Here is a 25,879-nt window from a genome sequence, read left to right as displayed (position 1 = left end):
TGGGTCAAGGCGAGCAATTAGTATCAGATTTCCATGATGTGTCAGCGCTGCTAAGAGGTTCAAAGCCACCTGATCTGCAAAAGCCTACAGTAGGTGAATGGGTGACATATAAAAAGAAGCTGCAAAATGCAAATCTTTGTGCCATTGCTGTGGATATGAGAAACTACAAAAAAAAAAACAGAAAAAGAGAAGTGAAACCATGCAAAAGCTTTAGAGCTCTGAAGGTGCAGCTTTTACTTGTCACTGCCCCTGAAGCAAGCCAAGGGTTCCGGGCAGCATGAGATGGAAAGGCAAGCCTCAGCAGTGCAGATTCATCACCTCAACCTCTGAAAGAGTCCGTTTCACCCTCTGGAGGAGGTAAAGCATGCTGGTAAACTACAGGCAGTGCAAAGAAAAAGTGTCAAACAAACACTGTTTTGTTTGTTTGTTTGTGGCATGATGATCTCCTCCATAAAAAGTAATATCTTCATCATCACCACTCACTAACTGCAGGTTATTGTGTGACTGGAATGAAAAGCCTCCGGCACATCAGCATTTCTTTCCTCTCTTGCGTGCTGTCCGATATTGAGCAACCGACACCTTTACTGGCACAGAGACGTGATCAGGACGTCATGTCCCTCGCCTCACATCTAATTGACGACAATTAACGGCGTGACCGACTGTGTCAGCAACGTGCCTGCCGCGCGCCTCAGAGCGGGGATGCTCGCGCCTCCTGATATCTATATCTGTCTGTCAAGTCAAGCCCTCGCTGTAAGAGTCAGTGGGATTACTCACCGTCCATCTTCTCAGCCTTTATGATTGTTAACGTCGGTTTCATATCGACCGCTGCCGTCATGACCATCAGATCAGCGTGGCTCAAAAAATATAAAAAAAATAAAATTAAAAAAAAGACTTGGAGGGGAAGAAAAAAAAAAGAAAACACCGCGTGCCTTTTTTTTTTAAATTGTAACAGCTCTAAAAACTCAAAACGAGCGAAAAAAATCTTCACTTATTTAAGGCGTTCCGGTTAAACTCTCTACTTTGGTAATTGTTTTCCCTTCTAGTTGCTCCTAAAACTAACTCTGACAACTTCTATCTCTCTTTTTCAGCTGTACACACACTCTGCTTTTCCTTGTTCTTTCTTACACACTCACTCACTCCTCCGTGTCTTTGCTTATGGGCGTGGCTATCGCGTGACGTCGGGGAGTAGAGGCGGGGTTTGTGGAGCAGACTTGTCAGTTGATTCACAATTCAATCGTAAAGACCCCCCTCCTCCCTCCCTCCCTCCCTCTTTCCCTCCCTTGCCCCATCCCCATGCCGACCCCACCCACCCTCAAAGGGGGAAGAAGAAAAAAGATTTTAAAGAAGGGATGCGGTAATCCTGAAAAGATGTTGGAGTTTTTGAAGGAGTGCAATTACATTTGTCAGCCTATTTGAGTCATTCCATCATATAATCCCTCAAACAAATCAACATTACACACGGAAGCACCCTAAAAATGTTGAAAGCATCCCAAATATAGGAAAAAGACAGGAGAGACTGCCTCACTCTATTGACTGAAAAGCAGGACAAACAGTATTTTCAAATGTTTCCCCCAAAACGTTTGGTTTCTCTGACACTAGAGTCCAGACTGACCATATGCAGACCCAGCCTTCCTCATAACTTGTAACTCATCCTCATAAACACTTCAGAGTATTTCCTGTTCACCTCTCACTGATCAATAAAGCCTGCCACGTCTAGTTTTTTTTTTTTTTTTTTTTTGTTTTCCTGCTGCGGTGTCAGTTGAGAGTGCAAAAGTGCAGCTTCTAATGCAACAGAATGTAGGGATGCAACGATTCACTTATTTCCTATGATTTGGTTCAAAACTCGATTTTTGGTCAGGATTTTGTTTTGATTCAATATGTGTTAACAAAAAACAATTCAGAAAATCCTCATTTTAATTTGCTAATAAGCAAATATGACAGAGAAAGAAACCTTTAAGCGGACTTAGAATAAGCCTGGTGTAAAAATAATAAACCATTTCTTACGAACATGTTAGACAATTTCTAAGTAAACATACTGTTATGCAATAGGGATTCAGCGATTCACTTTTTCCATGATTTGGTTTAATGGTGTGACAAACAGTTTGGTTTTAATCCAAGAATTGTCATAGATTGCACAAAAATGCAATGTATACTTTAGAATATATTTTAAAAAGTCTGGCTAAGACCCTTTTGGGACTCAGACAATCAATGAAAGTCTGAACAAAGTAAAACTTTTACAGAATTTCTTTTTTTTTTTTTTAAATCAGTAATAAGAAAAGCAATCAAGTTTAGCTAGAAACCAAAAGAAGTCTTTGTTTTTCCAAAGAAAAATAAAGATGAGAGAAATTTTTGGTCTCTAAGGCATCAGGAAACATTTCCCATAGCAACAGAAAAACGTAAAAACAGATTTTTAGGTTTTGCTTTTTACAAATGCAAAAAAAAAAAAAATGAATTAGTGTTTACTTCCAAGTTATATTTATCCAGCACTTAAACAAAGGGTTTGATTCATTTCATATATGATTTGCTGTCTGTTAACTATAAGCAACATCACTGTCGCCCAAAAATGCACATGATCCTTCTGAATTTCCTACATACATGCATATCTGAATGTGCGGATCAGGGAGAAGACAGGGGAGCCAGGAATATTGATCACACATGGATTTTTAAACCAGCAGTACTTCACTGGCTCCATTAGCAGCCCCAGATCAGGTTTCATTGCCTTGATATGAGCCTCATCTGGGAGGAGTGATGGTGGGTTTTGTGGTGAGAAGAGCCACCCCACCAGGGGCAAAGCGGAGGGGCTGATGGAGGAGAAGAAGGGAAGGATGAACAGAACCTTTCTGTCCGCTGTCTCGGACTGACCCTCTTTGTTTTCTGGTAATTAACTCCCTGGTATCTGTTCTTGAAAGGACAGCCATGGTCCTTCAGTGCCTTGAGGCAGTCATTTAGGGTTTAACAGTGTTACTAATACCCATGATGGCACCAATTTATCGAGTTTCCTTTTTTGTGCATTAAAAACCAAGTTTTTCTTTTTTTTGGGGGGGCAAGCATATTTTGATGTTAAAACTCAATTTCCATTCATCCTTAATCTTTAACCCAAAGTCATCCTGTTCAAGGCTGCAACTAAAGTCTGTTTTCTCACAGGCTTTCTGGCTGAATGATTCAAGCAGAAATCTTAAAGACTTAACTAAACCTCCAGATTGTTTTAACCCTTTGCCGCCTGAATTTATTTCCAGCGATGAAAAAAAAATAATCACTCGTGTTTTTGCTTTCAAGTAGATGCTAAATTAAGGTCATTTTGGAGCCGAAGGGGTTTGATGCATATTTCCATCAATGGGCATCAAGGGGTTAAAGACCAACTGCTTTTTTTAAGGGTATTTTTTTTTTTGGTTTTTTGCACATAACCACTTATCTCTTTTGACATTGCTGCAAACACTTTTTTTTTTTAGAATCACGGAAAGTTCAAAATAAGGAAACACTGATGAGAAAGTTGAAATCAAAAACGTTTTTGCACAAGACTAGCAAATATAAGCATAAGAATGTTGAAACTCTTGCATCATTTGCTCTTTAGACAAAGCGACCGTTAATTGTCTCACAGAAAGGCCATTCCGTGTCAGCGACATATGTGCAAGAGTTCACTTGTTTCACTTCAAATAAGTCAGGTTTCTGTCTTTTTTTTTCCATCTGTTTCTATGGTTTTGACAGTTAGCAGCCTTCTTTCATTTGAGTATGGCAGCCAGTGCTGAAGCAGCCCTCTCCCATCTCTGCTGGCTGCTGAGCTTCTTTCGCTGGCACATCTGCGCTGCCTGCTTCTCTACAATTCTAAGATGTAACCGTTGCACCTGCCACTTTTCACAGAGTTAACTGAAAGGTTATTCGATTTGGAGCAATCTATGCAGCTGTCAAGAGACATTCATGTTTGATGTTGGTGCCCTCGCAGCACGTTGCGAGAGTTTGGACTGCTCCAAATCTTCAGAATTTAGTTGTTTTGTTTTTTACCGCACATTTTGTGAAACGACGACCAAAATTAGAGTGTCATTCAGCTCAAAGACTAAAAAACAAAAAAAAAAACAAAGACTATGATGAGATGGATTTGGCATGTTTTGTGAATAGGCAGCCTTTAGCATATCATCACTCGTTTACCATAAAGGACAAGCACGAACACAGACACGCAAAGAAAAAGGCGAGGCAGACAGAGGAACAGTAAAACAGTGGGTCCTTGTGGCTGCTGTCTGCCAGCTCAGTCATTTCTCTCTGAGCTGGATGCTTCTTTGTGAAGGTGCCACAGGCTGGACGCCCCCCTGCTGAGATCAGACGCTGACTTGGGACTGGATTCCTGCATGTGTGTGAGTGTTTGGGCTTATGTGAGTCTCTTCCGTGTGCCTCACATTCCAAAGTGCCTCCCGAGAGCGTGTGTCTGCGGGCACGCCGCTCTGAATCGTGCACACGTGTAAGTGCACTGGGAAAGTAGCAGGGCCTCCCTGAACAAAGGCTCAGCTCTTTTCTGAACAATTAGCTTCGCTAAAAAGGACATCTCTTCCTCCATTAGCGGCACCACGTGCCCCCCATCACTCTATTGTGGAGATAATTCAATTATCCCCACCCCCCTCCGAGGCTCTTTGCCTCCCAGACCTCCCTCTCTTCATCTCAGCTTCTCTCTTTACTATTGGCAGAGCGCTCTCCAAAAAAAAAAAGGTTGCAGCCTCACAGCTGAGAGGGGCAATGCAACAAGCTGCTGTTCACATTTATTTCTCATTAAATACATAAGCGCTGTGCTTTATGGGCGGCGGGGATTCTCAAAGGAAAGTGGCTCTAAGTGGACTCAGTTATCTGTCTGCAAATACACACAAAATGGCTGTGTGCTTTTTTTTTAGTTGCTTCAAAGCACTTTATATGGATATATTCTCATTTTTACTGTGGGCCTTGAATACCACAGGATAGAACAAGGCTGAGTACAGAACCCAGCCATTCCATAAATAGATAAATGGTAATTGTGCATATTTATTACAGCTGACAATCAGAAAAAAAAAGAAAACCTTGAAACAATAAAAGGTCCCTCTTGAGGTTTAATAAAGAGTTGCCTTTCCCAATGAGCTGGCACGGCTTGCATCATCACAGGTCACCGGTTGCATGCCTTTCAGAACAGCATGTACTCCTACTGGAGTTTCTCATTAGTCACTGCACACACCAAGAGGAACATCGCATAACGCAACACAGACAAGAACAAAACCTTGTTATACTTGAAGAAGAGGAAGTTTAAAGAATTGACTGGTTGATTGGATGGAATTTTTTTATGTTTGGAAAAGGGAGAACAGTTTTCCACCTAAAGACTTTTAGCTGTTTGCAAAGGCAAGTCTTCTAGAGTTGTTACCTCAAAAAACAAAAATGCCTGGTCTATGTTATTTTTCTCTTTTATCCTTTTACATATTACCTCTAAGAGGCTCTTGGTTGACAATCTCCACATCTAAACTATAGTATTTTATTTTTTAAACAAATATTAGGCCTTTGGCTAGTAGAGAATGAGTCCAGTTGGTAAAACAAACGTTTTAGTCAACATGTGTTGACTAAAGGTGACAGAGAAGTTATTTCCTCTGTCTATTGACTAACGCCCTTGTCTCAGCGCTATCATCATATTGTGCAGCTTCAAACCATGGCAGTTGCATGGTCTATTCCTTCTCTGTTGTCTGTGGCTTTTCCGTGTTTTAACTCTTGTTTTGTTATATTGTTAGAGGGGGAAGTGTGCACTGGCCTGATTAGCATCACTGTTTCCTCCTTTCCCATAACCCCCCAGACCCCAGCAGGCTGCCTGTTTACTTTAAGAAATAAAAAATGGGCCTGCGCCCGTGAGGACGTGCCCCTCATCAGAGGCGAAGCCCCCCCCCTCCTTCTTCTCTCTCTTGGACCAACTCGAGACTCCACTTCTCAGATCCTCCTCCTTTCCTCTCCACTCCTCTCCTCCCACTAATGCAGTTCTGTGACTTTCCTGATCCATCCTCTCTCCTTCAACTGTATTCCACCAGCTTCCTCCCACTGTCCAGCTGTCAAATCACATCAAATAAAACACAGGCCAATGGTCCCCGAGTGCCAGATCACAGCTGCGTCTGTGTGTCCTAAATGGGAGTGCACGTTTGAATCTGCAGTGAACTCACAACGGTGTGTGTGTGTGTTTGCTTCAGTGAATGGAAGGATGCTGTAATACAATACACACCAGAGAGCAGGGTGTGAATTTAATGAATGAATACGTGGGGTGTGCATCTCTGCAGGATGTTGGTGGAGTGTGCACGAATGTGTGCGATGTCTGCTCACGGATTTCGGTGAGACTGCGCAGACGTACACATTTTCCCATGCACACACGTATGGAAGAATTTCCATCAAGGGGGTTTACAACATGTCTTTTTTGGTGTGAGTGCTGGCAAGTGACTAGTAAAGCCGGGCTAGAGTAAACACCGCTGTGGCATGGCTGCTGTCAGGAAGCACAGTGTGTGACATTAGGCTCAGAGCCAAGCATGCAGTCCCTTTTTTTCTTTTTTACATCCAACATCTCCATCTGCTATGTACTTCATGTTTCTCTCATAGACACATTTAAATACCACTGATAAGTTGCATTTACAGAAAAAACACTAACTTTAACAGAAAAGTTAAGCAAAAGATTCTTTAAACTGACTTTAAAAAAATGAATTTTATGAATGGAGTTACTGTACATGAATACCAGAAGGAGAGAAACCCCTAGAAATGCTAAATCATTCCATTCCATTGTGCAATTGATTATTTTCCTTTAAGGGAATCTAATCAGGTTTCAGAACAACACTAAATGAACATTTATTATTTAGTTTCTAAATCTTTTAAAAGTTTTAAAAACAGCTGTTTTCGTACAAAACTTTTAAATTTTTCATAAAAGGTTTGGCTTTAGGAAACTCTTGGTTCTGTCTGGGTTAAAGAGAGACATCATGCTGCCTATCAATGTGGAATAAAAGCTGTTTCACTGAAGTGGTTTAAAATCACTCATACGTCCATTTTACTCATATGCAAATTGAGAAAGAATATTGACATATTTCAAGACTAACGCATTTCTGCTGATGTCTGTCTGTTTTCAGAGAAATGAGTCAAAGCTACAGCTCTAGAGTGTGGAGACTGTCAGAGGTTCCTCTGCTGTTTCTGAGGTTAACTGAAACTCATAACGACTTAACATGGGAGCGCAGAAACCCCAGTAGCTCCATCCAATACCAATGTCAGGATCTAAATGACTCTAACAGCATCTCCAGGTGTCTGAAACCCTCTTCGACCTGCAAACGGCATGAATTTAGGAGACAAACGAGGGAAAAAAGGTCAACGCTCGGTCATTTTTTTCCACTCAGCAATGTTTACGTCAACAGTTTAGCGCTGGGGAGGAATGAAGTGAGGGCTCCAAAGGAGTGTGTCTCTGGCAACAAACATCAGCAAATCCCATCAAGTTCTGACTCCCTCTTGTGCAGTTGCAAACTTGCATACGCACACAAACGCACTTTCTCACTCAGGCCCCCACTGCCTCTCCAGGGACCAAACTGGAGGCTTGGGAAAAAGATGGCCGCCCTTTGGCCTACTGTCTTGCCCCCAGCATCCAGCTCAGGGAGGTGACGGAACAAGGTTTGTGCCCTCACTCCCCCTGCAACCCTACCCTCCTCCCATGGCGTGTGTCCCAGTCCACCAGCATCAATCACTTTTGAGGACAAGAAAAGGCCAGAGTCAAACACAGGCAAACGCTCTGCAAGGAATGTTCCAGCTTTAAATAGAACTAATCTAAAAACAATGAACGAAAAAGTGGAAACAGAGGGTTGGAAACACGAAAACGCAGCACATGTGGTTGACAAAAAAAGATAGAGAAATCAAGGAGGTGTATCTGGTAGAGGCATTGCCCTCAGGGTCAGCCTAACCAGCATCCCCTCTGCTGCAGATAAAGAACAGCAGGCCAAGTTGAAACCAAATGTTTTTCTGCACGTGTGACATGTGTTGTGGAGACATGAAAAGTATGCCTATTTTCACTGAAGAAACTTTCCTGTTAGGGAGACAAATTTGTAGGCTAAACGACAACCTGTCATCTTTTGTTATTAAAGGGTTAAACTAGAGGTTTGCAGCAGATTTGAAGTTGTAAGACCCTCCCAATTAAGGTCAGTGCTTTTATTTTCTACTATAAATGTGCAGTTTTACTAGCTTTTGTGACTTAGTTTTACATTTCATCCATCCATTTTATTAACCTGTTGTTTTCTTTTTGTGGTCACAGGGTTGCTGGAGCCTGTCCCAGCTACTGTTGGACGAAGGCAGGGTACACCCTAGATAGGTCACCAGTCTGTCGCAGGGCAGACAATCAGTCCCACACACATTCACACATGCTTTGCTCACCTAGGGATACTTAACCCTTGTGCTATCTTAGATGACCCCACCCTTACATTGACGTGTTCTCCCTACCATGACGAAGGTGGATAAAGGTGGAAAGATTTCATGGAATCTATGGACACCAGTGAAGATCATCATTGAAGAAAAAAGGTTCAGAGCACTGTCTAGTGGGTCTAGATGACCCAACTCCCAATGTTAAAGTGCCTAGGATAGCACAAGGGTTACGAGGAACCAATTAACCTATGAAGCATGTTTTTGGACTGTGGGAGAAACGGGGGGAACATGCAAACTCCACGCAGAAATGTCCCAGCCGGGATTTGAACCAGGGCTTTCTAGTGTGAGGCAAGAGTGGTAACCACTGTGTCACTGTGCAGCCCCGGGTTTACAGTTATTATTAAAATAAAAATTGACACTGATTGGTTAACCATAAAAAGATGGCTATGTCCGAATTCCCACCCTAATCCCTAACTACTAAAACACTATATAGCGGGACTATCTAATGCCCTGGATTTTAGAGGAATGCAGACACCATGCTCACTACTTTTTTTTTCCTTTTTAAACTGCGAATATGACGCCAAAGTGAAAATTTCATTGATATGAATGTTTTGCATCAACCATTTATTAATTCATAAAGTTCTGACGATAAAAAATGTGATATTTTACATATTCTTTGCAAAAATTCTTTAAACGCAATGCATTGTGGAAATCTAGTGAGCATACAAACTGGTTTTTCCCAGAGACTTCTGGGAAATTTCTAGGGCACTTGATTTTGGAATTGTAGATTTGGACAGCACTACAAAATGGCAAACGCACTATACAGTGCACTATGTATTTAGTAGTGGAGGAATTGGGACATAGCCAATATTATCAAAGTCCAAATATGGCTGACATGTGAGATACAGCAGTCTGTGTTTCTTACCTGTGGGACAAACATCATGTCCATCAGGAACCTCCTGCAGGGGTATGTCATGTGGAAGAAGTGGCTGTGAAGGGTAAACCTGGTGCTGGGGGTGGACCACGCCTGAAAGCTGGTTCTGAGGGCCCACTGCCACACCGCCATCCTGTCTCTAGAGACAAAAACACATGCGTGTTCATATAACGTGAATAACTGACAAGTGAAGTACATGACATTAAAACTTAAGAGAAGAATATTTTCCTACACGTAGAAAAACTTTTCCCGACGAGTTTCAAACAGATTGTAGCCAGTTTTCAACTTGAGTTCAGTTCGATTTGAGGGTCCGTTTTAGTTATTTTAGTCAAATTTTGGATTTCAGACAAACTTTTAGCCGTTTTCAGCTAGCTTTTCAGCCATCATTTAGCTAGATTTCATCCAGTTTCCTTTATAAATTCTGGCTAAAACTACTTTTCTGTTAAATTCCCACTCTGATCAGCTGTTCCCAGTCCTCTTTTAAATAAGGTTATGCCGTTTTTACCCAATATCCAAAAAACCTGTGTAATTTTCCAGGACGTAGTTCCTTCAGAGCGGCAGTAATTCATTAGAAATGTGCCTGAGTCATGGATGGATCGTTGCCGCAGAGCAGCCATGCCCCCACCTTCCCCTTCCTGTAGTGTTCTGTTCACTCTGTTTAGCTAGACCCCTCAAACCCCCCAACCTAACGTTACCGGTGCAACAAAAATGGCAAGCAATTGGAACTATTCAGTTGTACAGTTTTGATCCAGATTCCAGCTCAAACAAGGAAAACAAAGACGTACATGAATCCATTTGTCTGCAAGTGAATGCACACAAATTGTATTTTCTACGTCACAAATATGCTCTTTTTCAAACTAATTTTTTTTGTCTGCTCCTGATTTACAATTATTTGAATAAAGAAATACTCAGAAATGCTAGTTTAAGCTTAATTTTCTCTATACATATCCTCCATCTTTTGAAAAATGCTACAAGAACATGTTTAAAACACAAAATTTACGACTTTCATCAGAGAGGGTCTTTAAGTTGAAACACACTCATACTAGCTGCATTTTTTGTCTATCATTCTTTGAAGAGTATTTCCTGGACCAGTGGGGTCTTTAAAAACTGTTAAATGTATGTTTACATTTTAAATCCATCAATCCCTATCTATCTTACTCAAATAAACATCAATCAATGAAAAGCATAAATAATAAGCCATACCTTATCATGACACAATAGAAAAGTGGATTACATTCATTAAACAGAAACTGGAATCAATTAATTAATTTATTTTCATTTATTCGAAAGGCATTAAAGTCATCCTAAATGTTCAAACTGTTGCTAAAAAAAATAAGTAAAACACCCCTTACATAATTGGTTACTTTCTTTTATTAAATAAAAACTAAGGTTTTTGTCCGATAAATAGTTTTAAGGAATGACGGTCAAGTAGCTAGGGCTAACTGTATAACCTTAAATTAAAAAATAAACACTTTTTTCCGTTTCCGTTGTTTTTTTTTACATACAGATAAGCCTTGCTGTTAAATTTGGCTCATTCTGTTTATCTTCAGTATGTTTTCCTTTCTGCTTATCACAGAAATTTTCAAGCATTACTCTGAACTAAAGGAGGAGAAGTCTAAAGTCAGCACTTGACTGGGGAGCCAAAGGAGATATACAATTCGGGGTGGGTACCAGAGAGAGTGGGGAGGAAGATAGCCACTTGGCCATTCTTTAGCAAATCAGAACTTTTATTGGAGGTGGATTAAGGCATTTTGTGCCTTAAATCAGTATGCTTCTTATGGGTTCCATAGTGAACTTTGTATACAGTCTTTTCTAGTGACATATTTGTCAGAGGACAAAACTATCATTCATCAAACTGCAACATGATATCTACTGTTTCAAGAGTTTGGCTAATATTTTCCCTGGATTTTCAAAGACACTGCTCTCCCACTGCAATCTGTTATCTGCAATGGAAAAAAGGCCAAGAGCAATCCTTGACTTTCATATGTTATATGTCACGTGTGTATCTGACAGCCTGGCAGACGGAGTAACTGCCAATCTGATAAGCAGACCCTGTTAAGCTGCAGCAGCATTTATCAGAAGCCATCCAGCTTCATGGACTGCAAATGTGACCAGAGGATCCGAGGGGCCGGCTTGCAGGGCTTTTCGTGAGGTTTTCATGGAGTGCTGCTATCTCCTATCAGGTCAGACAGCAAGGGAGGAATGTCAGATAGGCAGAACAGGAGCCACATAGATGATTTATGGATTATGAACCGATAGCAAAAGTGATAGCAACAAAGATAACATCTGCACTTTAACATTACTTTTGATCAGTTTTAGTGTAAGACCATATTAAATAAAGAAACACCAACATTTGTGAAGGTTTTAACTACAAAGTACCCAGAGTACAGCTATACAGGGCTTTTTTTTGTTTGTTTGTTAGGTCAACTTTTAACAATAACTTTAATTCAGTGCAAATCATACAAGTGTATTTTAAAATGATAAACTTTAAAACGGCAAAACAAGACTTAAAAACTTTACTTTAAGTCCCACTCTGATCAACTTGTGATGTTTTGTAAAAGTGTCCCCAGTGGATTTTACTTAGGATTATGCCATTTTTAGCAAAAATCCAAAAACTTTTGTTGCTTTCTCTGACATAGTTCATTAGAAATTTGCCTCTAAGTTGTGGGCGGGACTGTTGGTGTGATATGAGCCCCCCTGACTTCCCATCATGCTTTTGTTTACACACTCTCCTGTTAAATCACAGCTCCTCAAAACCCCAACATAACATTAATGGTGAAACAAAAACGGCGAGCAATATTGGAGCCATCCAGACGTGCAGCTTTGATCCAGATTCCAGCTCAGAAGAGGAAAACATAGACGTACATGGATCTATTTGTCTGCAAGTGAATGCATCAGAATGGAGCAGAGCAGGGAGCCCATGGAGTGGGTGTTCCAACTGCTTTTATTTTGTAGCATCTTTGTATGCACTGACAAAGATTGCAGATTAAAACAACTTTGGACGGCTTTAGGAAGCAAAATAATGAAAACAGAAGACAAAGTCTCTGCTAGTACACATTCTAAGAATCTTCATTGGGTTAAACTGCAAACAAAGAAAGAATTTAGAGAGTTTTTACTTACTTTTTTTTTTAGAAATTATTTATCATATTCTTATATATGCTGGTTTAACCTGTTACTGTGTTTTGTCTATGACTGATACTGCAGAGCTTTGAAGATTGTATTGCTTTTTCCTTCTTTAGATGCTTTATAGATATCAATTAAAATTTGAAACAAAGTAATGCTATCAAACAGCTTTTTGAGTGGCAGATATATATGTTGCATCAGAAGTCTTAGGCTGCATGTGGTTTGAAAGGTTGGAGAATACTAATAATGTTCCCACTCTGAAGGCAAACACATAGACTGAAGCTGATCAAGCAGTTTGTGAAATCACACAGTTCTAAAGGTGCTGAAGCCAATATTGCCAGATCAAGATGGGAGAAAAAGTAAGTAAAACTGACTCGCTCCACAAATCTTCGGATTGTCCCGCTTCTTCAGATCTGCGCTGCGGCCTCTATTCTTAGCAGCTCCTAATATGCATGGATTTGTTCCCTTCAATTCACCACCTCTCTTTTGTTCACCCTTTAGTAAACCTGTACCCAAATCGTCAAGCGGACTAACGTTTACTAATGTGGCCCACACTAGAGTTCAAAAGCTTTCACATTTGCAAGATGAAATGCATAAAACAAGAACACAAATTGTGTTATGAATGCACCCCTAAACAACATTTACAATAAAAAAAGGTAAACTCTTCCTTTTTTGAAAAAAGCACATTTGTCCTCATTATTTTAGAACATTTCCACCTTTAATCTATTGCACAACTTTAATCTCAGTTAAGTTATTTTGTGCCATTTAAAAATACAAACCAATAGTCATGTATAAATCAACTTTAAACTGTTATAAGTAGTGGCTGGAGACATTAAGGGGCTCATATCAGTTATTTTCTAGGATTTATTAATTGAAACAATCCTTCTAATTATTCATATCAATGTGTGTTAATTGTAACACGACTTTCAACTCCAGTGTGACCATTCTCCTGTCACCACCACCATCATCGATCCAAAACAACAACATCCTTTTCTTGATAATATTTTGTAAAAAGCAGAAATAGATTAACAAGTTATTTATCACCAAAATGGCTTAAAGTCACTGTTATTTTGCTTCCATTTGTTTTAACTTGTAGTTTAAGGTTCACATACATGCCTGAATTATCTTTTATCAACTCAAAAACATTTAAACACTTTTTTAATCAAAAATCATTTTCTAGTCTGGAAGTTTAATGACTTGTTTCGTTTTCACTGCCCGTTACTTAATTTGCAGTAATTCTAACATCTCACAAAGTGGTTGTAAACATGCATAGAACTATAAAATCTCAAAGCTCAACATCACCACTTGCTGTACGGAGATATACATCTTATGAACGAACGTCTTTTTTTCTTATTGTGTCATCATCAGACATTTTTTCACACATTCCAAGACTTGTTCCGACATCCTCACCTTTAATTTACTGATGATCAGAATGGTTAAAGAGAAATTTAAGCTCCGTTTGTCATAATTTTTATTTTGCAGCTTGTAATAGAACTTTATGGTGTCAAGCTCTTGCAGTGGCCTGATTTGTTTTCAGCATTTGTATGTATCAGAACACCAATTGATCTTACATACAATAATGCATTCTCTAATTGATGAATAAAGGTGTTTTTTTTTTCGTTCTATACCTAAGGCAGGGACGTTTCATGCTATAATTCCACATTAATTAAAAATTATTATTTGCAATAATGAGTTAAAACCGTTGTAGCAAGACAGCGGCTGTCTCCTTTATCTATGTCACCTCTTTGAGGTGCAGCTATGATCACAAAAACAACAAAAAGGAAAGCACATCGCAGCTCTTGCTCTTTGCAAATTATCCATGTAATTTCAGAGCTACAGAGGTGACATACAGTAGATTCACCTTTTGAACCAGCAGTCCTGGTTTACAGTGTTCTCTATTTCAAAGGCAAGCCCTGCCACCTGAGCCAATTAGGGATCAGGAAGCTGTTTCCTTCTGTGTTGTCTGTCGGGCCAGGAAGAGGTTGCCATTTGCATGTAACCTCAGTCTATTATCCTAATGTGCTGGTGCTATGCATACAAATGGAGGCATTTTTTTTCTGCTCCTTGGCCTTCAAATACTCACTCACCTGACAGGAATCCCAATGTCCCCGACTGGCGACTCAGTATGTGTATTCTGTGCTCTCATTGGTGGGTTTAGAGACCCACTCTGAAGAAAATCGTGTTTTTGGTGTCTTTAGAAGACCTTCATGATGCCAAATCAACTTATCAAGCTTTTAAATGTTTTACAATATACAGTGCGCTGAACCTTTTTTCTTCAATGATTTGTGATCTTCACTGGTGTCCATGGATTACATGAAATCTTTCCACCTTTATCCACCTTTGTCATGGTAGGGAGAACAAGCCAATGTAAGGGTGGGGTCATCTAAGGTAGCACAAGGGTTAACAGCAACAGACTGGTAAAGGGAGGGATGGGGTAGTTTGTAGTTTCGCCCAGAACTCAGAGATTAACTAGTGCCGCTCTGCAAAAAATATGTCCTAGAAAAGGACACATATTTTTGTTTGTTTTTTGGCTAAAAATGTCTTAATCCACTGGGAATGCTTTTAAAATATGTCAAAAGATGATCAGTGTGGAACTTTAAAGAACCTTGTGTCTCTGCAGAGAAAAGTATGAGTTCTGTAAGTGAAACCTTTAAAAGCCTGTTGATCTGATGATTTTGACCAATACAGTATTTGCTAAAGGAAGTGCAAGGTAGTTGTGCAAAGCTGTGCAGAAATTATTGTTCAACCATCCGCACTTATGCTGAAATTCAGAGGAACAGCCCATCCAAACAGATATCTCATTAGCCCAACGTTGGAGGACTAAACAAGAAAATCTGTCATAATCTGCTCCGGTGATGGAATCCATACTTACTAATAAACATCTAGTGCTCCTGTGCACGCTCCTGCAATATTGGTGCAGCCAAACCTCACACTGACAACTCACACGGCAAGCAAGCTGTGTGGTAGGTAGACTTAACACGGATAATTTATGAGTAGGGGGTCTTACCGTTACGCCCAGACGGTCACAGGGGTGAAGGGCTGGGTAGGAAGAAACTGGATCCACGTAGTAACTCATCACGGACACTGCGGACAGGAGACACAGGGCCTGCTAAAGGGATCAAGATGCAGACAGTCCAGGCAGGGTGGACTGACCCATCTATCACTTGTCGTTTACACTCTGTGTGTGCAAAAGTGCTGTATAAACGAAACATTCGTGTGTGTCGAGGTGTGTGAGAGGAGGGAGAAAAGAGTTCTGGAGAGAGACAGGAAATCTAAAAGGTAAAGTTCAGACTTCTGAAGGACAAAGTGTCAATCAATCAGATTTCTTGATTTTTTTTTATTCATTTAAATATATATGTTTTTTTAAGTTATCTATTCTAAATACATCTTGCAAATTTCCTCCTTCCATCTCTTCCCGCATGCCACCTCCTCCTTTCATCTACCTCCCTCCTTCCTCCTCTTCTTCTCCTCTTCCTCTGCTCCTCCCTCTCCCACACACTTCGATATCACTTATCATTGTGTACTACAGGCAGCCCCGACAAAAGAGGCTCCAGCCTGAGATGCAGGATTGCAAGAATTGGGGTAAAAAAAAAAAAAGGTGCATATGGGCAGTCGCGCGCAATGCAGCTCCCATCTTCCTCACATTCATATGTTAAGCACTTTGGCTTTCCTAGGTTGTGGCAGCTGCTGGCAGACGCGGAAGATGCTGGAAGAAGATGCGCTCAATGCTCGCAGATGTTCAGCAGTTCAAAAAGATTCAGATGCTCTTGTTTTAGGAGAAAAAAGAGGAGCCGTGAATCCAGATTCCAGTTCTATTCCTACCCTCACATCACCACCTTGTGCCTTTTAAATTTTAATTTAAAAAGAAAATGAGGGTTTAAAACTCTTTTCTTTTGTCAAATATTGACAAAAACTTTTAACTCATATTTGAGACACCAAAACTAAAATAAATATTTCAGACGCTCTAAAAAAAGTATGTTGTAATTGCAAAGCTGCGAAAAAGAGTGCGTTTGTTGTCAGAATTCCTGTCGGGAAAACTTTAAAAACGCTGCGCTTAAGGCATTCAAAAAGAGGGCGCATGCGTTAGTGCACAAAAAAAAACGCACGTTTGGTCACTCCAATCAAACTTTTGTTTATTTATTTATTTATTTTTTACACTTACCTGCAGCGAGGAAAGTTTGTCGTGAAGTGGAGACGCTGGCCAGCTGAGCGTGACAGCCGACGGTGGACGACAGAGATGCTGTACCTGCTCGCAGCGAGTCCCAAGGAGGAGGAAGAAATGTTATGCACACTTTAGTCCCTCCCTCAATCTCACGATGATCATTCCAAATCCCATTTTTTCTCCCCCTTCTGCATGTTGGCTTTTGGACTTCAGATGTGCATCACATGGAGCTGCTTTACAGGTGGGAAGAGATTTAAGCTGAATATCCAGAAATAAAGTCACATTCCATGCGGCAGGGTGTAACAGAACATGTCTTCAAAATCTACAGAGGAAGTTAAGCGACAAAATATCCTTGTATGACAACAATCTTCCTTTAAAATAAAACAAAAATCAACAATCTTCATTCTTCTCTTTTTATATTTCTAACAGGTTGTTTGTATGACCCACTCTGTAAAAGCGCCAGCGGTCATTATAATGCCTTTAGTCGAAATAAAAAAAAAATAAGCAATTGTTTTCAAGAACATTCTGCAGAGTGGCAGGAGTTCATTAGAAGTTCACCAGAAGCTGTGGTTGGGACCATTGGCACAGGGCAACCCCGCCCCCCCTTCCCTTCCCCGTTAATGAGAGCTCTCTGTTTACACTCTCTCCCGCTAGCTTACAGCCCTTCTGCAACAAAAATACTGGAGCCATCAGATGTGAAGTTTTGAGCCAGATGGCAGCTCAGACAAGAAAAATGAAGATGTTTAGCTTTCTAGCGGTGGATGCATCAGAACGTAACCAAGCAGGAGTTTGTGGCCCGCCCACTGTACTGGCTACATCACAAATAAACCCTTTTACGAAGAAATGTTTTCGTCTGCTCCTGATTCACAACAATTTGAATAAAGAAATTACTCAGAAAAACAGTTTTAATCTTCATTTCTTTTTACATAACCTTTATATTCAGAAAAATGGACAAGAACATGTTAAAAACACCCAAAACACAGATTTCATCAGAGTTAATCTTCAAGGTGGAGATTCTGCTTTTCTGTTTGCCATTATGTTGCATGAAATCACAGCCAGAGACTTTTACTGACAACACAACAAGAAGCTTTACGCCTCCCCCGGCTCTGATAGCTTACTGATAAGAGGACGGCGTTTATCATTTCCTTATTTATCGCTTTATTTGTTTATTTATTTTTTTATCCATCGGGTGCACAAACTTTTAACTGACTATAATAAAAGGAAATGGAACATCTTTTGCCGTCGCTCTTCCCCTCCTATCAGCCCAACACTCACCACTTGTGAGTGATCTGAAACACCTTGTGGCTCCATGATAATTCCCTGACCTTTGTGCAACATTTGTTTGAATTAGAAAGTGCACGGTTTAAACCTCCTGACAGCCACTGCTCTCTCCAGTAAATCTTCAGTCTGGGAGTGAAGAGGTGTGTGTGTGTGTGTGGAGAGAAGGAGAGGGTGGTTCAAGTCCAAGGTGAGAAGCGTGGAGAAGGACCGTGAGGGGCTTAGTGGCCGACAGCCTGCATTTTCTCAAGATCTCATCTGAATCCTCTGTGGGCCCCAGCACCCTGAGCCCCCGGGGGACGCAGATGGGCAACACGTCAAGGGCAAAAGGCGAGGGTATGACTTATTGCCGTGTGGTGAGAGAAAGCATGGGGCCCATTGATGAATCTAAATTGAATAAAAGCCAAACTGAATGTGATCCAGATCACAAGCCAGTGCCCCAGCAATGCTGTTTCAATTAGCTGGCCCCACCAGTTCAAAGGCGAGGCCCCTGGTACCCCCCCCTGCTCTGCTCGAAGACACGACCATCACATTGGCCTTTGCCTTTCACCCCCCTACCCCGAGGTGGTGCCATCCTTCCCCGTTCAGCGCCTCTGTCTGTCTGCTTGATGTGCTCATGCTTTACATTAAACAGATAGTGGAGCCCTGACCATCCCTGCCTGAAGGGGTTGATGACCTGCATTCACCGTTTATGCATCCACACTATTGCTAAAAATAGATCTTTGTTCCTGTGATTATTATAAGATGTGGTTTTGTTTTTTTTATTTTCATGTTGACTCAACTACCTAAAGCCTAGCAGACAGCATGCACTCTTGTGATGCCTCCCTCATTTTACATCTTGTTGAGCAGCTTCTCACAGTCAATTCTCTTTTTTTTCCCCCTCATTTTCTCATTTGGGATCTTCCAAAGATAGCACTGACAGGTGATATTAATGATCTTTTATTAGCATCGCTCTGATTGCTGCAGATTTTTTGGAAACGCAAGACAGAGGGAGAAGGCTGGGGAGAGGCGAAATGAAGGAGAAATAAAACAAGGAATATGGAAGTTGTCCACCCACTGCTTCTCGCTGGAGATCGCCTCTCTCTTTGATAGCTTGCCCGAATCTATTCCCCTCAATGAAACTGCCCCGCAGATGTTGTTGCTGTAAGCAGACTACAAAGAAGGAGCCCTTTATGAGAAGAACTTCTATTTTGGGCCGCACTGTTTCCGAGTCGTGGAGCTCAGTGAGAGAAGAGCAGACCTAATCTCCATGCTGCTGAAAACTTTGTTTTATTCTTTGCCCACGATATATTTAGATTAAAGCCCAGCTCTAATGAATAAAGGGAGGCTGTAATATATTATGACAGTATCAATATGCCATCACTGCAGTGGGCCTGAAACAGCCAATGCTGCTATTGGCATCAGCGAGAAGGAATCGGGGGGAAAGTTTGGGCAGTAACTTCAGGAGTCAGAAGCTTTTGTATCAAACCAGTCTTTATTCATTCAGAAGTTTTTAGACAGAACCATGAATTTGTGGCTGTGTTGACTGTGAGGCAAAAGGTCCATGGGGGCAATATTAGCTCTTAATATTATTTTTAATTAAAGCACCAATCCCTCAGCCAAGTTGTCCAAACAGTTCTAAATAGGCTCAGTAAATCAGACAAACATCCTCAATATTAGATGAGTTGGGAGTTTGCACTATAGCCTCCAGATGGTTTGTGTTTCTCAAGCGTTTTCATGAGGGATGGTGCGGGACAGGGATCTTCTGTTCAAGTGTGCCTCTTGACGGAGAAAGTTCCTCCAAATCACATGCTAACTCGCTGGATCTCTGCCTGGATCTCTGCATTTTTCTTTCTCTTTCTGCGTTTTTATCTCTTGTGAGTGAGTTTACTTGTGGGCCATGCTGAACTGTAGCATTGTCCTTTGTCGGTTTGCACTAACTGATAGCAGGTCCATGAACATTTTTTCAAAGCTTAGATTGTTCCCAACACAAGAGATTTCGGGGTGACGGATCCTGTTTTTTTATATAACTTCACACCATTTTCCATTCTTTTGTCATCCAGTGGAAAAGAAAGTGGTATTAGAAAGAAAACAAAGGGATGATGCAGGCCAGGATTTAGCCAGCCCCACTATGGGGCGCAAACAGAAAATCAAGGTTGGAAGTCTGGATGTGCTGAGAGTTTGGGGTGTCAAATCCCTTCAAGCCCTAAAATGCATTACAAAACATACTAAAATCACATCAATTTATCTTTTAATATATCTTATCTATTTGATACGTCTTATAAGTTTCGTGTTGAATACTCTTCCTGACAGCTTTTACCAGGCTTGAGTCAGGTACAAGCAGGACACAGGTTTGTACCCTGTTCAGACTGCGTTTATCTTTTTTTTTCTTTTCATGCGTGTTTATCTATGTGTCCTTTTGTATGTCCATACATCTTTTTTTGTTCTTTTTATTTCTTTAAGTACATTTGTGGATTTTTGTGGGCTATCAAATGTAGAGGTGGCATCACCCCCTTGTTGCCCTTGCCTAAATCCTATGGAGTTAATTCAGTCTCAATAATCAGAAATGCACACAAACTGTTTTACAAATGCACATGCTCCGATTAACTCCATAAAATCCAGCCTTGCGATGAAGTAAAATGGCGTATATTTGTATAGCGCTTTTCTACCTATAAGGCCCAAAGCGCTTTACAGTCATGACCCATTCACCCAGTCATCCATTCACACACACATTCACACACTGGAGGCCGCTCTGCTGCCAAACACAGGTGCCTACCCACCAACAGAGGCAAGGTGGGGTTCAGTGTCTTGCCCAAGGACACTTTGACTCATGGGCGTGCAAGGCGGGAATCGAACCTGCAACCTTACGATCATGGGTCGACCGCCCTACCGCTGCACCACGGCCGCCCAAAAAAAGTAAGATGACAGGAGAAAGCAGACGCAAGAGAACTGCTGTATAGACTGAGACCAACATGCCCCGGTTGATAAGCTGCAGGCCTGGTGCCAGAATCCTCCCTCCATTCACACAAACACACACTGAAATGCCCTGCCCAGTTGTGAACTTAACCCCCCACCACCAGCACCACTTCAGTGGCGTCTCCAGCTCCCAATCCCTCTTCATTAGTGTCCCAGAACAAAATGCCTGTCTTGTAATTAGCAGAGTTGGCTCTCTGAGTGCCTATGTAACACACTCTCATTAGAGGAGTGCGAGAGGGCTGCGTCCACAGAGGAGAGGTGAAGAGGCAGGGGAGGGAGGAACGAACTGTGGAGGAAACATTTGGGAAGGGAGCTCGTTAGAAAGACATGGAAGACATGGCAGAGAAAAAAAGAGCTCAAAGTGGAGGAAATGAGAATTCCATGCTAAACTTAGTTCTGTTTTTAACAAAAATTTAAAAAATCCACTTAGTCAACTTGTTTTGTGTTCATACATGGAAATTATTAATTAAACAAGTCTTTTTCTTGTAAGCACTGACATTTTGATTGGATTTTAGTCAAAGATATATAGCATAAACATGTCAAAGACCCACAAAAATACTATTTTTGGGTGTTTTAAACATGTTCTTGTGGTATTTTTCTGATGATGGAGAACCTGCATAAAGAAAATTAACTTTAAAATTGCATTTCTGAGTCTTTCTTGTGAACTAAGAGCAGACAAAAAATGCTTAAAAAACAGTTTTATTTGTGACATAAAAACTACCCTGTGGGCAGGCCACAACCTCTCCGCTCCAAGCTCCTTGCAATGGGGAGGGGAAGAGGGTCGGGGGTTGCTCCAGGGTCACAGTGACACCCACAACTCAGTGTTGAACCTTTATTTTATCCAGGTTGGTCTGTAGAGAACAGTTTCTTATTTACAGCAATGAATAAATACACTGGTAATTTTCTTATGAACAACTGCCGTTGTGCAGAACTATGTCCTAGAAAAGGACAGTTCTTTAATTTTTGAGTTTGTCTAAAAACAGCATAATCATAATTAAAAGACCACTGGGAACGCTTTGACAATAGATTAAAAGAAGATCGGAGTGGTACTTTAAAACCGTGTACTCTAAGCTCAGTTACCAATTCACCAAAAACATCATGTAACCAAGATAACATCTATGTGCCAAAACATCACTTCCTCTGTTACCTAAAATATACATCAATCTACTCTGAACCAGACTCAAATCCACAGTAATCAATGAGGAATCATCAAAATCATTAGATCCTCTTCATTTCTTTTCACACTGATAACAGTGCTGTTTGTAGAAGTTGTTGGCTTCATTCACTTCACTCAGCGTGTGATAAGGTGTGCTTCACAGTGCAGATGGGGACTTATCAAGGGGATGACAGTGAAGACGAAGTAGCTGTGGGAAGCTAGATTTCTATTGAGTTTGTAGCTGTACCACTTCGGGAAATGCTAAGGAAAAGTTCCATTTGTGTCTATTAAGTTATTCTGATGATCGAAAAACAAAAATATTTGGAGAACAGTTTTGTGGACAGAAAATGTTCATATGATCACAGCAAAAAACAAACAAACAATGGTTTCAAGTCACAATCTTAAATATTCCAGCAGCAGTTGAAATTTCAAGCTTGACCGTCTATTTAAAATAACACAATTGTTCACTTCATGTTTGCTTTCCAACACTGCGGTGCACATTAGAGAGGAAAATACCTCCCATTCTGAGATGTTTTCCAAATTAAAGTTGCCAAATTAATAAAAAGTGATGATGCCTGCAGTCAGAGACAAAGAGCCAGCATGGAGAGGAACACAGAGGACAGTTGGGTACAGGAGTTTGAGTTATTTACCAGCCATCTATTTTCTTAACTTCCTGTATTCCTTTCGGGGTCACGCGGTTGGAGGAGCTTGTCCCGGCTACTGTTGGTCAAAGGCGGGAGACACCCTGGACAGGTCACCAGTCTGTCATTGGGCCACACAATCCCTCCAACACACACTCACACCTAGAGACACTTTTTGGAGCAATCAATTAACCTACGAATGCATGTTTTTGGACTCTGGGAGGAAGTTGGACTGCCTAGAGAAAACTCACACATATTGGGGAGAACATGCAAACTCTACACAGAAAGGTCCCAGCTGGGATTCAAACCGGAGCCTTCTTGGTGTGAGGTGCGGGTGCTAGCCACTTCACCACAGTGCAGCCCCTGAGTTATTTACCAAATTCAGTTCTTTCACTGTGCAAATTGTATTGTTTCTTGTTGTACAATGTAGGTATTTGCAAGTGCATCTGTTATCTTGTCATTGCCCTTGAAGCCAGATATTTTGCACGCTCAAGTGATGAAGAGAAGGTGGTCGGCTGAACAACACCTGGTGGGGAGTTGGATCAAAGAGCAAGACAAGAAGACGGATAGGCCCCAGATATTATTAATATTCTAAAAACAAATGGCATCAGAATGGTTCTAGTTCACAGCTCTGCACTACCATCATGCTAATTGTGGTGTTATGCCATTGTTTAAATAGAAATCTGTTAAAGAACTACAGGGTCCCATTTATATGACATCACGGCTGTGTGAGGGCAGCGGGGAAGCGTGGCTAGACCGAGAGACACATGTTGAAGGCTGATGGCAGCATACCCTGCCACACCCACAACAAAATGGCGGTAACCTCCCCCCAGCATTGCACACTTTCTTTTTAATTTTATTATTAAAGATTCATTAGTCTTAAATAAATGCACACATTTCTTTGAGTTAAAATATACATTTTTTTTATCTGTTTTTAATAATCTGTAGCACATGTACATTTGTTTAGTTTACTTATTTTGGTTTGTTTAATTAATGTCACCTGTTTTTTGAGTTGCCAGTGCTGAGGGTGCTACTGGTCGCTACGGGTGTGGCTGAGGTTCTGCTCCTGGAGCTGTGAGGCCTGGCAAAGGGGGAGGTCAAGTCTTCACAGCCTTTAAATACTCCAGTCAGGCAATTGGGCAGGCGCCATCGACAGAAGCCTCTAGGGGAGAAACCAATGGACTTATTTAATGTTTATTTGCTTTGCTTCTGTTGGTCATTATTCATTTTGTTACACTTTTGATGATTTTTCTTTTCCACTAAGAGACCAAGTTTGTGTTTAGTCTTGTCTTTATAGTATTTGTTAAATGTCTGTAGTTATGTTAGTTCCCCCCCCCAATGTTTCTTAAGTGGTCTGATCAGCCACTATATATGTTCCCCTGTTGTGTCTTTGGTTGGGTCAGTTTGTTTCTGTTACTTGTTCTGTTCAGTTGGTTAAGTTAAAGTTAAGTCAAAGTTAAGTTTGTTGCCTGAGTTGATTTTGTTTCTGTTGACCTCTTTTAAGGGCCCAGTTTGTTGATCTTTTTTACATTTCATCTTTTGATAAACTTCTGTTGTCCTCTTTGGCCACTCAATCCCTCACAAAGGCTGTCTAAGAAATGTTTGAATAAAGCGCCCTGACAAGCAAACAGTTGGACCCTTATTTGTTTTTCTCAATTTAAATAACACAACACTAATAATCACAAACTATGTGATGATACCTGAGTAAATTGTAAGGGTTCATCATTAAAGTTTTCGGGGTGGATGGACTGCAACTGGGGATACTGTACCGAAACTGTTGGGATCTGCATCTTCTATGATCTTTTATATAGAAATAAAAAGCAAGGGGCACTTTCTATAACTTTTACTTCCCCAAAAAAACACTTTCTTTAGCGGATGACTCTGTCCCATTGTCCTAATTGACCTCCAGCAGGTACCAAGAAGATTTAAAGTTTCCTGCAAGATCATGGTCCTCAACTGGAAAACTGGAAAGAGCTCAAAATTGAGAATTAATTACTCTTTGAGTGAAAGACTTGGATAACCTTTGTGTCTTGTTTTCTGTGGAAAGCTCTAAAAGAAGGACTCTGTCAGGATCCCCCATGAACCCATTTACATGCATATCTAATATCCAGTCCTTATCTAGTTTCTATAGTAATCAGATTGTAGTCAGAATAGTCTTTTTTTGAAATGAGGTGCTAAGGTCTGCCTGTACCTAATGTTTTTCTTTAACTATCTCAACCAGCAAAAAGAATCCCAAAATCTTACTTGATACAATTAACTCTTTAGCCTCACCTGTTGTCCCTCAATTTTTGCACTTAGAAGCAGACCATTTTTTTATTTCTTTGTTGGAAAAGTTAAAGCAAACATCTCTCCACTATCTTATTTTTTTCATTCTGTTGCTGCAGCATCCTTGTCAGATATGTGACCATGTTTCACAACAGGTTTCATCATATCAGCTCTTTTATTGTTAACCTGTTAAATGCATGACTTACATCTGGTGGCCCCAGCATCCTTAGCCCTTGTGCTATCCTAGGCACTTCAACATTGGGAGTTGGGTCATCTAGACCCACTAGACAGTGCTCTGAACCTTTTTCTTCAATGATTTGTGATCTTCACTGGTGTCCATGGATTACATGAAATCTTTCCACCTTTATCCACCTTTGTCATGGTAGGGAGAACACGTCAATGTAAGGGTGGGGTCATCTAAGATAGCCCAAGGGTTAAACATGTGTTTGTTGAACAAGTACTCTGTTCAACAACCATTCTCAACCCAAAAAACTACAAGCTCATTTCCAAACATCCAGTTTTTTAAAACATTTTTGAAAAAGTTGTTGCAGATCAACTCATAATGTAGAAGCAGAATACATTTAGCAGAAATCTTTCAACTAAAGCAGAGTTTAAAATGACCTTATGATAGCTGTTGACTGTAGAAAATGCTCAATCATGGTTTTATTAGACCTTTTCTCGGCATTCAGTGCTGTTCATCATAGTTTAGTGATAAGGAGACTTGTCGATCTAGTAGAATTGTCTGGTTCTGTCTTGAAATGGTTTTTGGCCAACCTCACAAATAGAAGTTTCACTGTTTTTGCTAATATTTTTTATTTTAAGATAGAGCACTTTTCATGTGGGTTGCCCCAAGGCTTATAGGATCAAATCTGTCATTTCCAGTTACTTCTATACTGACGATCTCCATCTGTACTGCTCATTTAATTATTCTGACTCACATTTTCCTGTTTAACTAACTGTTTGACTTGTATCTTTAAGTGCCAGTTGTCTTCATTAGAATT

General features: G+C 40.7%; 1 protein-coding gene across 3 annotated transcripts in view; it reads right to left on the bottom strand.

Moving 5' to 3' along the window:
* The window catches only part of ets1 (ETS proto-oncogene 1, transcription factor), a 44,073-nt gene extending 20,397 nt beyond the window's left edge, over positions 1–23,676 (bottom strand). For 2 of the 3 annotated variants that reach the window (XM_004075863.5, XM_078929745.1), the window contains exon 1: positions 775–1,205. In XM_004075863.5, the coding sequence (XP_004075911.2) occupies positions 775–841 (67 nt within the window). In that variant the 5' untranslated portion in view covers positions 842–1,205. Of the gene's footprint in view, positions 1–774; positions 1,206–9,289; positions 9,438–15,428; positions 15,506–16,583; positions 16,668–23,613 lie in introns of those variants that run through there. The other variant, XM_011482903.4, reaches the window with a different exon arrangement.
* Between the last annotated feature and the right edge of the window lie 2,203 nt (positions 23,677–25,879).

Source organism: Oryzias latipes, chromosome 13 (assembly GCF_053564925.1).
Source record: "Oryzias latipes strain Hd-rR chromosome 13, Olatipes_Hd-rR_3.1".
Lineage (NCBI taxonomy): Eukaryota > Metazoa > Chordata > Actinopteri > Beloniformes > Adrianichthyidae > Oryzias > Oryzias latipes.
The sequence above is the reverse complement of the archived record's forward strand: the minus strand, read 5'-3'. Positions and strand labels throughout refer to the sequence as shown.